At 35.6% G+C, this 15,385-nt stretch overlaps 1 protein-coding gene across 10 annotated transcripts in view; it reads right to left on the bottom strand.

The window, feature by feature from the left end:
• Positions 1 to 14,795, bottom strand: part of CSPP1 (centrosome and spindle pole associated protein 1) — a 58,049-nt gene extending 43,254 nt beyond the window's left edge. For 4 of the 10 annotated variants that reach the window (XR_015748937.1, XR_015748938.1, XM_087961813.1 and 1 more), the window contains exons 1-8: positions 14,678 to 14,786; positions 12,476 to 12,616; positions 11,864 to 11,960; positions 5,424 to 5,521; positions 2,484 to 2,507; positions 2,048 to 2,128; positions 1,284 to 1,385; positions 18 to 424 (exon numbers count right to left, since the gene is read on the bottom strand). Coding sequence is in view for 8 of the 10 variants with exons in the window: in XM_087961813.1 (XP_087817939.1) it covers positions 18 to 424; positions 1,284 to 1,385; positions 2,048 to 2,128; positions 2,484 to 2,507; positions 5,424 to 5,521; positions 11,864 to 11,960; positions 12,476 to 12,577 (911 nt within the window). In the remaining 2 variants the exon portion in view is untranslated. Of the gene's footprint in view, positions 1 to 17; positions 425 to 1,283; positions 1,386 to 2,047; positions 2,129 to 2,483; positions 2,508 to 5,423; positions 5,522 to 11,863; positions 11,961 to 12,475; positions 12,617 to 14,666 lie in introns of all 10 variants that reach the window. The other 6 variants (XM_087961814.1, XM_087961816.1, XM_087961815.1 and 3 more) reach the window with 6 other exon arrangements.
• Between the last annotated feature and the right edge of the window lie 590 nt (positions 14,796 to 15,385).

The raw sequence follows: 15,385 nt of genomic DNA, 5'->3' as shown, positions 1-15,385 counted from the left end.
AAGGAAAGTAAATTTACCTTTGGGCATGAAAGAACCGCAATGGTTTTTTGTCATAGTCACTTTCATATCGAAACCTGGGATCCATTTCATCATTTATTTCAGGATCATGATCCTCATACTTGTGATGTCCTTGGGAATAGTTGTCCGGTTTGCCATCCAACTTTCCTTGTTTTCGACTGGAAATGTTCAGTTTTTCATCAAGTGCTTTATTCAGTAATGAATCCCCCAAACCAGGTTCAATATCTTGTTTATGTTGTTGGTCTAACAATAATCTTATATTTGATAACCCATCATAGGTATCTGTAGATGTACAAGCATCTTTCTTGCTGGATTCTTCATCTTTTTGAAAAGACACATTTGGACCATATAATTCTGATTGGATTCTGCTAACAGCAAAATTGTGCTTATGGATATCTGTGTCATGCTGTTAATACAAGACAAATATTTAAAGCCTAAATACAACAAAATTATTTGGGTTTTATTTGTTTCCATTTTAAGTCACATTTTAATTTTAATTAGCCATTTTCACGAACACTCAAAAAGAGGAAATGTAATGGCACATTAAATAACACATTAAATAATAATAATCAGAATGAACTGCTTTCAATATCAGACATGCAATGCAAGATAGAAAGTGGAAAGACCCTTGTGTTTGATAATGCTATAATTTTAAAATACTCTGTCAACAAAGATCAGATTAGCCCCCTGTATTTGTTTGGGCATCAACTTAAACTTTTTATATTTTTCAAGCCATTTAACCTTTTATAAATTCAATCTGGTACCTGGTTGAAATGGCTTTATATTTCAGGTCCTGTCCCATCATTCCCCCCCCCCCCCCAGCCAATTTTATGGGGAATATTGTATAATGTTGAGACAGCTGACATGTTATTTTATTTTTATATGAGGTGATAGGTAGCCTAGGTATTTTTATACTAAATACAAAGAAAAGATATGCCAAAAATATTATCATTACTTTTCCTTCTCATTCACATATTTACAAATGGCAAGCAAAAGTAAAAGAGGTTAAAAAGAGCAGTTTTATATGTTACATAAACACTTTCTGATAAAAATCTAGAAAAACACCAGCCAATATTATATTGCCTCAACCTATGTTAATCCATCATTGTCTCATAAGTACATAGAAGTCTGTATTTATAAGCTAATGACTTATATAAAAGAGAAAAAAAGATTATTGTCAATCCCCAATTAACCTTTCTTGCAGCTTAATCATTGGTATCATTCCATTGTTTCCAGTATGATTGAAAAAAAAAACTATCTTTTACCTCTATTTGTTTCTTTCCTACTCTTCTTAACCTTTCATTCCATTCTTCCTTTTCCCTGAGATACTGATTGTATTCCTTGTTTCTTTCAAGTCTTAACCTGTCCTAGAACAAATATCAGAAATTGCACAGAAGCAGTAAAAGGTTTTAAACCATAGGGACATGATTTTTCTATATATGAAGCAAGACTGCAAAAAAGCTCAGATTTCAATTTTATACAGATGATCTGTTAGCATATAAAAACAGGGAGACTCTATATGTAACTAAAATCAATGTTCTGAAGTTTATTTAGAATTTCATATTCCAGGAGATCACTATAATGCAAAATGTATTTTGCCAAAGCAAAACAAAGTTTCACCTGAATGAAGGAAATCATAATCTGGTTTTCATTTTTGAAAGTATAAGAGCTGCTGTTTTTTAGCATTAACAATATAAAATCAGAATGCAGTACTCTGAACATTTTCCCTGAAACTTGACTATTTGATCATTTATACATACCAGCAGAAATAACAGTACTGCAATTAGCTATCCAAACACCTGGGGAAATTATTTTGAAATCAGAAGTTGATAAAATAATGCATAACTAGTTTTTTAAAAAATGGCACCAAAAGAATTTGAACTTAAATCTTATTTTACACCACTCATTGTAACAAGTTAGTTTTGACTGTTAAACTTTTTATTTTCTAATTTGCAAGTTAAAATACACCAAAATATATATTTGCAAATCACAACAGTTCTGCAAATTATTTAAATTCCCAAGAACTTACCTTAGCTGATCTTCTGTCACAAATAGGAAGAGAAAGTCCCTGAGTATATGGGTCAACTTCACCTGATGTTAAAAACCTTTTCTATAAAAAATGAAATAAATATATATTTAAATCAAATGATCTTTATATCTTGTAGAAATAATATAAAGCTAATATAAACTGCTAATCAATTTGTATATTCTGTATTGATTATATTTAGGTAATGCAGAATTATCAATTTTACAGTGAAATCAAATACAGGACAGAGCACCATATAGTTAAGATGATATGAACAGAAAACTATGAATAGCATGTGAAAATCATTTTTTTTTAATGGTGGGATAGCAGCAAAATAAACTCAAGCACAAAGACTGATTTTTCATCCAAGACTTTTTAATAGCACATTCAAATAAAGTGAGATATTAATTTGAAGAGTAGCATAATGCAAGTATCATACCTTTTTTTTTGCCTGTGACATACCCTAAAAGTTTGGAAAACAGATTTCATCTTAAAGAATATTCTGTCAACAATAGTTCAATAGTTGAATCTTTTCCCCTTCTTTAGACATGCATGTGCAAATTGAAAACAATTTGAAGAAGCTCATTCTTTAAAAGTGCAGTAAATAATATCTAATATATCAATTTACACTATTAAATTTAACTACTTCTAAAAACATTTCCAATGTTTTGGAAAACTGTCACAAGAAATTCTTCTATACATATTGGGGATAACACACAAATTCAACCACATACTGAAAATTCAGCACAAAAGGTTTTAAAACATCTGGAAGTAGATTTTTTTTAAACCGGTTTTTAACGTTATTTGTTCTTCCTGCCATTACCTTATCAACAAACATTCATGATATTAGATATGATATAAAAATAATATTTTCTGCTAATTTATTTTTTGATAAGGTTAATTATATACTAAAGTTAGTTTTCTATTTCTCTAATCCAAATTCATGTCTCACTTTTTTGTACTAAATATATAAATATTCTTCTGGGGTTTTTTCAACTGCTATTTTTCAGGCATTATCTTCTCTTGTTCCCTTCTATTTCCAGATGCTTCTTCAATATTTTTATCTTCCATTTATCTATATGTAAAATCCCTCTAACATATTTAATCTAGATAGATACATCACTTCACTCAGCCAGTTTTCATTTGTCTGAATAATGCTGATTGACCTGCAGTTCCTTAAATATTGTCAAATAACACATCACAGCAATGTTAACTAAACATAAATGAAAATTTGAGGTAGAGGTTCCTTGCTACTTCTTGTGTCAGTAAATAAAATATTTAAAAGTTAGGAACAAATTTCATACACACCAAAAATATACCCAATCATAACCACCACCAGAAATGTTTTACAAAGTCTTACATATAGCCCTCAATTTATGATCGATTGTTTAATAGACATTTGCAGCCATGCCACCCGTGGTGCTTTAAGGCCCATAAACGGGTAGGATTCTACTGGTTTGGGCCGGTTCAGGCAAACCAGTTGCTCCAAAGATCAGCTGGGAACAAACCGGTTCACTCCAAAGATCAAGGTATTTGGTTTTCCCCCCACCAATCAGCTGTTTTCTGAAGATCAGCTGTGCTGCATGATTTAGATTAGCTAGAAAGCAGGAAATAAATGCATGGCATAGCTGATTCCCCCCCTTGCTGTTGTACTGCTTTGCCCAGGAGACTTCCCTGAGGCCTAGGAGGCAAAAAACCATGCTCACCCAGTCACATGACCACATGGTCACACCCACCTAGCCACATCCACAGAACTGGTAGTTAAAAAATTTGCATCCCACCCCTGCCCGTAAAGCACGTCCAGACATCATGAAATGTTACACTGGCCTCAAATGCCTGCATTTTGCCAAGTGACCTGTGATTATGTGATCACCATTTGCAATCTTCTTTGCAGGTTCTTGGGAAGCTCGTAGGCAGTGGTGGGATTCAAATAATTTAACAACCGGTTCTCTGCCCTAATGATTTCTTCCAACAACCAGTTCACCAACCTACTTAGAAAGTTAACAACCTATTCTCCCAAAGTGATGCAAACTGGCTGAATCCCACCACTACTCGTAGGTGAGGTTGTAAGTGAGGATTTGAGGTCCATTCCCTCAGAAATTTCCTCTAGCCTCTCTGCTGGAAAGGGAAAGCATCCTACATGTAAAGGAATGGATCTCAATCTGGCAAAAAGGCTAGCAAAGCCAGCATTCTGAAAGGCTGTGCAACATTCTGAAAGGCTCGGCATTTCAGTCATTCTCTTTCACGAGTATTCTTCTCCTTTCTGGAGGAGAAAATGCTAAAGGCTCTGTGTCTCAGCATTTCTCTGAAAGAGAAAACGATCAAGTTTCAGAACACAGAGATGAGAAAGGTTGCTAGTGAAAGAGGTGGAATTCCAGAGGAGAAAATGTTAAAAGGCTCTGATCAGCCTTAGCATTCTGAAACAGTGAAGCTCTGAGCTGGTCAGAATGCCAGATTCACTAAGGTTTCCTCTCCAGAGGAGAAAACACTAGTGAATACATCATTTTAACAGTGGTTTGGAAGGGTCTTCTCCAAATCACACCTTCCAAACCATCACAAGAATGGGGCCCATGTGCAAGGACTGAGGCAACAGAAAGCTACGTGGATCTGCATGATGGGGTAAGGAGAGATTCTGTGCAACAATGTATCTAGCTGACCAACACCTTCCAGCCCATAGACATCTGTGTGTCTGTGGGTGCTGAGCCTCCCAAGGCTTCTCTCACTCCAAGGCATGACTGCAATAGGGGAAGTCAGAGTGTAGTCATTGAACAAGGCCACCTTCTTTAATGACTGCAATGATTTACAATCAAATTTCCAGGCTCATTTGTGAACATAAGTTGAAGACTACCTGTATATATAAAAGCCTTGCTCATTTGTGTGATATGTCTTCTATTGCCCAAGAAAACATAAAAAATGAACCTTTTGGCTGCCCAAAACCTGCCCTATAACACAATTCCAAAATGTGATATATTTATGTTGTGGTTTTGGCTGTGGTTCCCTCCCTATACATGTTATCCATTTTTCTAGTGCAATCCATCTCTTTTAACAATTCCCATTGTCTTAGTTAATGGAAGCCCAGTTTTACAATACAAAACTCATATAAAATATAGGCATGCAGTGCATAGTACCCTAAAATGTGTTTGGCTAGTTTTTGATTAAATTCACCTGTTCAAAATACAATTTCTCCCTTTGTTCTTTCAAAGCAGCTTCTAAAATCAATTTCTAATAATTTATTGTCATAGATATTTTATATGGCAACTAATATCTTGACATAGCAACAAATTCTAGAAATTAATGTGTACAGTTCTTAGGAACTTTAGTTTTAATGTATTTTTGCTTCACAAACCAGCACTTAAGTTTTAATAGGATAGTTTCTTACTTGTGAAAGATATTGCCTGTAGTCCTGTCGAAGTTCCTCCTTTAGTTTGTGTTTTTTATGTTCGTAATCTTCTCCCAGAGGCAAGCTTAAACCATAGTCTACAAAATACAAGACATTTCTTATCAATGGTCTGTGCAAACAATATTCCAGTGTAAGAAACTTGAGAATTTATTCAAATAAAGGTAATTTAATACTTCTATTACCCTATAAAGGAAACTGAACTGAAAAACTTCCAATTTTAAAAATTATGATCAGGAATTTAAAATGCACTCTTACTACAGTGTGTTCTTAAGGATATAAACATAGCCTGGTTACAATTTTTAAAACAGGAAAGAATACAATAAGAGTTTCTTGAGCAATACAATACTGCATATGCATCATGTAAGCTTACTTCACTGTGAAGATGCATCTGACAATTTCCAAGCTATATCCAATATTTGCATTTTCTACAGTGTGTTCAGAAACCTTTTTAATCATTGTAAATATAAAAGATTTTTGGTCAACTAATTTTTTGGATTACAAAATTGAAATAGGATATAACGACCGGAAGCAATAAAGTTCCAATACAATTTCGAGGTTCATAGGGTTCTTCACCTTATTCCTCCAGTGCCCTTGCACACATTCTACAGAGTGGATTGTAACTCAACAGCAACACACGTACCTTGTAGAAAGTTCTATGCTCAATCCCTGCCAGAATTTGATGTGAAATATCTGTACCAAATAACCTGCTGAACTGCTACAATTCTATTTATCAGAATTGTACCAGTACCAGTAATAAATATAGTTGAGCCATATTGGTAATAAGGGTCAGGTAATTATCACTGAAACTCAGTGTCTATGGAGATTGTCAGTGATCCAAGTGTGATTGCCCCAAAGTGCTTTTTTCCAAAAGGCAACTGTACTTCCTTTTTTTTTTCCTTGAAGGCATTTCGCTTCTCATCCAAGAAGCTTCTTCAGCTCAGCTCAACTGGAAGACCAGTTGCCTTTTGGAAAAAAGCACTTTCTGGACATCACTGAAACTAGTAACCATTTTTTATCTATTACAAGCAGCTGGGGTGAAGGAAATAGTAATACCTAGTGCATTTAGCTCTTTTTTTTTCTTCCATTCAATTTTGTCCGATTCTTGGAGACTGCCTGGACTTGTCCCTGAAGTTTTCTTGGCAAGATTTTTCACAAGTGGTTTGTTACTTTCCTAAGACTAAGATAAACTGACCCAAGGTCATCCAGTTGACTTAGAGCCTAATGCAGAACTAGAACTCATGGTCTCCCAATTTCTAACTTGAAAAATTAACCACTACACCAAACTGGCTCTCTATTTAGATATTAGACATACTAATTTCCCCTATTTTGTTTAGACTTTCTTCTCCCAAAGGATTCAGAAAAATAAAAATAAAGATATTTTGGCCCAGGGTCATCCAGCTGGTGTTAAGAATAGATTCCATGTAATCCAGCTATTTAAATCAGGGGTCCCCAACCACCGGTCCACGGACCGGGACCGGTCCGTGGAACAAGTCCTACCGGGCGCTGGTTTGCTGGCGCCGCCATCTTTTTGATGAAAAAGTGCTTCCTGGTGAGCTTTTCCGGTAGAAAGCTCACCGGAAGCACTTTTTCATCAAAAAAAGATGCGGCGCCCAGCTGATGCCGGTACCGGGCCGTGGCATAAAAAAGGTTGGGGATCACTGATTTAAATAATAAAACAAAAGCCACAATTAAGAAGAGCAAACCCTAATATCAAAACCTCAGATGTAATGTTATGGAATTAGTCATAAAGACAATACAAGATTAAATTGAATTTATATAGCTGCCGATCTCACAATGTGATTCTGGGCAGCACCCAGAATGCAACTAGTTGAAAGAATTAAAACATTAAAAACTTTTAAATATGAATATAAATAAACATTGTGTATGTTTACATAATTAAATAGATTATACTCCATTAGCTCCATTAAACTTAGTGGATCTGTCTTGCACATCAGTATGAGTTTGATTAGACTTTATAATGCCAATGATATTTTTAAGAAGCAAAGAAACTTTTCAGGTATAAAAAAGTAGCGGAATAAGATGCTTATCAGATTAATATGACAGGAAAATAAAGAGTATCTCCAAAGTCACACAACATTTAAACTTTAGGCATGTTGGGAATGAGCTATTGCTTATTAAAAATTATACATCTGAGACTATTTATTTGGGAGGTTGCTTGAGCCTCATAATGCATTATATACCATGATAAGTACATAACATAACAGCAGCTTATGAGCATTGCCCTCTATGACATCATTGAAATATTTTTAACAAGGATAACTATAAGAGATCCCTACAGCTTACTGGAAAGCAGATAGCTAAATGCACCTTTCTAAATACACTGGTCTCCTTTCAATGGCACTTGGATTTCATAAATTCCACAATCAATTGCTTAGTAATATTGTATATACCAAGTATCTTCCTAAATACTAATGGCCTCTTTTGTACTATTTTCAATATATTGCAATTAGGGAGAATGTCTTAATGAACAATACTACATGTATTAGTTAATTTAACCTGTTTTGGTAAATAAAATATACTAAATTTTATGTGCTAAATAGGTTAATAAGAGGTTTACAGTATGCAGATATAGCAGTAGCTACTACTATGCAAAATGGGAACTTTCATTGATATGTATTTTTTCAAAGATATGTATTTTTTAAAGAATAAAGCAACCAGGGAAAATGTTCACTAAATTATCCTTATTTATGAAATTTCCAAATTCATCAAGATCATAACAGCTAGTATGTTAGACTACGGCTAGTTTGTCTGAACAAGGTGATTTTTACCTTCTAAGATCAAAACATTCACAAATCAAAATCCAAATATGGAACACATACTCTTTTTGGTGCTGTCATGGTGTTTTCCCAGGAGGCCTCTGAGGGTAAACTACATTTAATTGTTATTTTAGGTCACTTCTAGTGATGTCATTTTTACCACTGCCAGACTATTCACAACACCAAATACTTCTAAGCATACACATGTTCAGCAATGATAAATAGCAAAAGTAAGTGTGTATTTGTGATCTTTTGGTATAGAAAAGAGAACAGTTCATAAATGTATTCTTCTTGATCCTTTAAATTATCAAAGTTTTAAAGAAGAAGAAGAAGTAAACAAGAGAATTATTCTGATCTTAATTAAACACCAAACAGAAGTTTTATCATAACTACCGTATGAAAGTATGGACATTCCATATGAACTTTGTTTCAATATGCTAAAATGTAAGAATTTACACATTTTCTGGCAAAGAGAAAGGGCTGGATGAAGAAAAAATAGAAATGGCAGAGCAAAAAAGTGGCATTAGGTGAAAAATTAACAGGCTATTTTCCCAACCATTGTTTTATTAAGAAATCCAGCTTCTTCCATTTAATTTGTCATTTTTTTTCTTCTCCAATACATAAATTATATAAATACAATATAATACAATAAAATATAATATAATCAATATTCCTCTCACTTGTAATAATTAATGATTATTAAATTGGAAAAGGTAATAGGTAAAAGGGAAAAAACTCTTGGACAATTTGTTTCTTGATTTTAATCCCTGTGCAAAAACATCATATGCAATTATTTTAACCTGCAGCAAATTTTATGCCTTTTCAGTAGCTTACTTTCATAGATGTTTTTGTATTCATGAAACTAACTTTGGAGAAGTATTATTTATCTAGAACTTTTAATTGCTGAAATATGTGTAGATTTTTGCTTTAACATTCTGCAAGATAGCCCAGCATTTTATTATTTTATCAAATGATAAAATGAAATTGAGAAAAAAATAATTTTTAAATAGCCATACTTAGTGAAACCAAGAATGTCAATATGAATAGAAAACTCCACAATCCATGCCATTGAATATTGACATTGACGTAATTGTTTGCTACATGGAGCATGTATATATGTTATGAGTCTACGTATCAACTATAGGCAGTCTTTAACATACAACAGTTCATTTAGTGATTGTTCAAAATTACAATGGCACTGAAAAAAGTGACTTATGATGATTTTCCCCACTTATAACCATTGCGACCTCCCCTTGGTCATGTGATCAAAATTCAAACACTTAGCAACTAACTCATATTTATGATGGTAGCAGTGTCCCAGGGTCATGGAATCACCTGACACGCAAAATCAATGGGGAAGCCAGATTCACATAACCATGTTATTAGCTTAACAACTGCAGTGATTCACCTAACAATTGTGGAAAGAAAGGTTCAAAAATGGAGCAAAATTCACTTAACAAATTTCTCACTCAGCAACAGAAATTCTAGGGTCAATTATAGTCATAAGTTGAGGACTATCTGTATTAGACCCATTTTCTAAGCCTGGCTTTAGACAAACAGCAGTAATGCCTTTCCTTCCACAGAACTGCAAGGAAAATGTATGTAGGTTCTATGTACCTAAAGTGCACTACTGATTTGTCAGAAAACACAATATAAAATTCATTACTAAGCATCCTATACATTGAAATCAGCCTTCATTTTTAGTAGCAGTAGTTGCTAAGCTAAGATTAGCGTACAACTATGTTAATTACAAAATGAACTTAGATATTTTTCCTCAGCTACTTTTTTGATATCAGTATCTATCCCAATTTCAAAATTACATTCTTTCTGAAAGATGAACAAATTCAAAATTTAAAGCCACAGTTTACTGTAACATTAATTCTAAAAAATGTATTTTCCATATTTACTTTGTAACTAGTTTAGTACAGGTTTCCAAAAATAATTTCTGTAATAATCATTCATGACAATCATGGTAGCTACAAAAAATACCATATAAAAGAATAAATTAAATTTAAACAGAGGAAAGGCACTTGTGAGGGGAGCTGCTGTTGCTAAGTAATAACTAACCTTCTGTGATAATATCTATCACTAAGCCCAGGTTTAAAAAGAACCTGGAGCACATATAGGCAAAGATTGAAGTACCAAAAGAATATGGTAAAAAAAGTAGCTGTGCATATATAGAGATGGTCAAAAGTATCAAATGAACCTGGAAAAATTGAACTGCTTGAATTAATTCAAAGAAAGGTGCTTAACTGGCACCTCTGTAATTGTAAATCATCACTTTAACATTAAAGCCACAGTTCATATATCACAGTATATCCTAGGGTTATTTTTTATTTATCTTGTTTTTACTTTACAGAATTCATATTCTACTTAAACCCAGAAATTTTGAATCAAATTTAAATTTCTAGGTGTCCATATAAGATAGGCAGGGTCATCTAAGTTAGTCATGTTAATACCTACCTGATAAAACGTAGTAATACTTTATAGGTCCTTCTAGGTAATAATAAGCATGCTAAATTGCAACAGAAATCCAGTGCAGCTACCCCCAAAAGAGCAGATTTTCTCTGATAACAGTCTAGTTAATACATTCAGAATCAAATGCAGCCTCTGAATCATTTTCAAAGCAACGCCATGTGCAGTTTTGTTGCATGATGATCAAGTCTGAGTTACCATTGCCAAGCCTCCCTTGCTATAGTTTCCATTGCTATTCCAGCTGGAGCTGTAAGTCAAGACATAGACCTGCTCTTTTGGGGGACTGCATCTTAAAGCAACCACTGAAACCGATATTTCTGTCAAGATGTTTACAAACTACCCACACATGTTTACAAACTACCCCCATCTTACTACAGCTTAATCTGAACATTCAATCCCTTAAACCTTTGACCTGAAGTGGCAATATATGGCTAAACATCATCAATATACTAAGGATATTTTACTCCAAAGAATAAATGACTAGCAGTTGCATACAGGTATTAATTAACATGAGAGAGATAAACACATCCTGCAGTCTCACATTGAACCAACTGCTCTTCCTGCAATGATTACAGATTGGAATAACCTGCTTGATAAGATTGGAACCATCAAAGAATGATGCCTTCAGTCCTCAGCTCTTACAGATGATCTTGAGTCTAAACAATAAGATGGTCCACAGTTCTGAACATAACCAAGAGTCTAAGAGTACCAGAAATGGGGCATTCACCCATCCTGGTCCCAATGAAGATCACCCACTATGCCTAAGCCCAAATCCTGATCAAGTGTCACTTAGATAGTAGCATATTCTAGAATATTCTATAGCTGATACCATACCTTCTCTAAAAAGATGGATGGAGACAGGGTAAAATCTCAATATGGTTGGGTCAAGGGATGGAGGTTGACTGGGTGCATAGTGGCCTTTTTTTAAACCAAGTGACATCAAAACTTCCCTCAAAAAAAGCATTAATCATCTTACACTGCAAGGCTATCCATTAAGCACGAAGTATGAACTAGGCCATTCTGACTTATCACCACATAGTATTTAAAAGCTTAAAATATTAAAATATTTGGAATCTATGATAACATAACAAGGAAAATTCAATCTTTAGATCAATGTAATCATTTCCCACTCACTGCAACACAATAACCATTAGAAAAAAATAATACCATGCAAAGCAATATGTTGACTATTTGGTGGGATGTTTTCTTTAGCCATGGAGATTAATAATTCACTAGCCTTTGAAAGTTTCTCTGCACTTTTATTCTGAAAAAGAAAAAATAATAAGGCACAACTAACAAATGTATGCAAAAGGTTTAAAAAAAACACATAGAACTAGCTTTCTGGTGATTTTTCACCCCCTCTTTCCAAGTTTTGGCTTGATAGCCAGGGTTAATGGAGAAGTATGGAAAACAAGTTCAATCATTCTCATATTTTTGAACAGGAGATTGATAAAGCAAGATAGTCCTGTTTTCTTGATACATTAGTCCCCCCCAAAAAATACATTAACAGCGTAAGCTTTTGAACTGCATAATTTTGAATCATAAGAAGAGGTAGTCAGCTAACCGTTTAGAAAAGAGGAGTGTGTATATTATATATTGTTCCTCCCCTCTGTGAAGTTTGTAGATATAATTGTCTAATATGGATTAAATAGCAAATCACAATTTATATGATTTGGACAGAAAAATCTGTGGGAGTTTAACCTGAACTACAGAAGCAGAATTAAAGGAACAGGGTTGTGTTAATTTATTTGTTTCAAAATAAAATAAATAAAATCTTACCTGCATCTCCATGTATGGGGGATCATTTTCAAGTTTTGCCTTGTCCTGTAACAACCTGGCTTTGTGGTCTTCAAGGAACTTGTCTAGGTTCTCAGACATCATTGTTTACTTCTGGAAATGATAACCTAACTGAATATAGTTCTAATGGATAAATTAAAAAAACACTATTTTATTGGATGCCTAAATTTGCTTAATCAATATACAGACTGTTTGGTTTTTTGAGTCCCATAGTAATTTGAATGAAACCTCTCTTTAACCCCTCTTGGACAGAGAGGATCACTGGTTTGAAAGAGGGGTTAAAGAGGCCATTTATGTCAAAAGTGAACAGTCCTTTCTCAGCAGAGGGGGAGAGATACATCTATCTCCAATCTACAACACAGTCCTTTCAACAGTTCCAAAAAGACTCCATACCAATTTGCACCACTCAGGTGATGCTGAAGACATAAACCTCCAGGTGACCTTAATGACCTGCTAAAAGAATGCAAATGACCAGCTGTCTGCAAGGAGTATAAATCCTTCCATTCCCCAACATCTAATCAGACCTAAAGAAGCTTTTTGGATGAGTGATATGTCTTCAAAGAAAAACCAGAAAGCCCAGTTGCTTCTTTAAAAAAAGCACCTTTGGTACTACCAAGGCTGGGGTTCTCAAATTGTGGGTTGCAATTCTCCAGAAGTCACAAGTAATTTAGAAGAATTGCAATTTTTTTAAAAATGCTGCTCAAGTTTGCGCAAACAAAGTGGGAGTGCTTTAAAACTTGTTCATGCCGTCTGGACACATGTAACGTGGGTCTATTCATATAAAGTATGGAGTAAAATCTAAAGCTGATTTTAAGAGATGGCTAGGCTTAAAGAGGTCTAACTTCTGTCAGAGCTATCTCCCAATCACAATAATTTTTTTTAATTTTATTCATAAAACAAAGACTCATTATTTTAGAAGATCACACTACTGAACACTTTGAGATAACCCCTATACTTACATAAGACGCCTAATCAAAACATGAAGTAAAATTAGTTTATTATGATGCATTCTTGACAAACTCATAAGGATTTCTAATAAGCCACTGTTTTCAGTAAGCTTGTAGATTAACTACTGGGTGATCTCCTCCAGAGTCTTTCAAGCAATGGATTGCTGAATGATAAGTAGCTTCCTAAGGATATATTTCCTTTCTCTAGTTCTGTACTCTCATATTTTATCCATTTTCCAGAACTTTTCAAAGATAATGAACAGAGGTTTCTTTCATCAACAAGTTCCCTTACCTCATAAACCATCTTCCTGTATTATTTTTCTTCTTTAAACCCATGGCTCAAACAACACAAAAAGTGGCCTATCCAACTTCTCTAAATACAAAAGTACAAATATTCCTTCAAAATGTTTTAATGAAGCCACAGGACCATGAGATGAAAGAGGCAAAGACCCGCAAACAATATTTCCAATTGCAGCTGCCATATTATGAGACTATTTCCCTTTCAAGGTTGGGTTAATAAATTCACTGTTAGCCTTCGGGAAATGGAGAAGAGAGAAAAGAGAACATTTGGAGAAATAATCACCCCTGTGTTTGCTTCTCTCTCTCTCTCTCTCCATTTGCATTAACTTGCATTTTTACAGCTGATTGGTTTCATTCTGATGACATCTTATGGTTAAATCTTTTATAGTTTCATGATGTAAATGGCTAGGATAGGATTCCAGCAGCAAAGAACTGCTCGGAAGCTACGGATATCCGAAATATCTTCTAAATCCAGAGGAAACGACCCAGAACAATGCGAGCCGCTCGCAGTTGAGACAGGAAGAGCAAACAGCAGCAGCGCTTGAAGTTTCCGCGAGCCCTGTCGCTTTAAAGAAGCCGGACGGCGTTGTTAGGCAACCAAAGTACAACAAAACCTGCGGCCTCCGAAGAGCTTTGGCCGACTTTCTGAGGCGAACATTTGGGCTTAAAAGGGCCGTTCTAAGCCCAACCTCGCCCACGCCGGCCCTCCTGCCAGCCTTCTCCAAACCCCTGCGAGATATGCACGGGAGCTCCCTTCACCCCGACCCCCTTTGCTTGCCGCTTCGGGTCCATTTTTAACCCCACGGAGGGGGAGGGGGAGGAAAGAAGAAACGAGCTTTCTCGGCGCGCGCTGGTACCGGGCTAGTCCTAGTCAGCAAGAGCCTCCTTTGGGGCTGCAGCAACCAGTCCTTCGGAACTGTCCTTACCCGAAGCTCACCTCGTCTGTCGCTTGCTCCGGAAAGGCCCAGACGCCCGCGGGTGGTCCAGCAGCGACTCCCGCCGATTTTTCTCAGTCTCAACCGAAGCTCCTCACATCGCTCCGCCTCCTCAGGGAGGAACCGAAAAAGCCGTGGGGGGCGGATAGGCTGAGTACCAGCGGCGCCCTCTACTGCTTGGAGTCAAAAGCGCATCCGAATTTGTGAGGGAAACTGTTGCTCCTGTGCTGCGTTGTGGAAATGACACGTCCTTTGGGCAGCTTTTAATCCGTTTGGCGCTTTGTGCAAGCTCAGAAACCTCCTTGCCAACAGGCACAGCAGAGGTTTCAATAGCGGGTTGTTGTTGTTTTTTTACCATCGAATCAATCTTGACTGCCTGGATTAGTCCCTGCAGTTTTCTTGGCAAAACTTCAGAAATGGTTTGCCATTGCCTGCTTCTAAGACTGAAAGAGACCGCTATAATAAATTGGCTCTTTTTAGGCTAGATCAAAATGAGAAAAAAAAAACTACAGTTTTTCTGGACACTTCATTAGCTAAGAACTTTGAGAAGAGGTGCCACCAACTTTCAATCTAGGGTCTGATATCTCAAAGTGCTGCAATGATGTAAGAACGAAATACAAGCATGCAAGTGTAGATTCTGATCAGGTGCCCACATCTTTCAAAGTTGTAACCAGCTGGTATGAAGAAATGTTAATTTTGTTAACAAACAT

This window comes from Notechis scutatus, chromosome 3, assembly GCF_049901735.1.
Source record: "Notechis scutatus isolate UNSWTSFEM ecotype Mainland chromosome 3, rNotScu1.2, whole genome shotgun sequence".
NCBI lineage: Eukaryota > Metazoa > Chordata > Lepidosauria > Squamata > Elapidae > Notechis > Notechis scutatus.
Note: the sequence above shows the minus strand (reverse complement) of the source record. Positions and strands in the feature narration are given on the sequence as shown.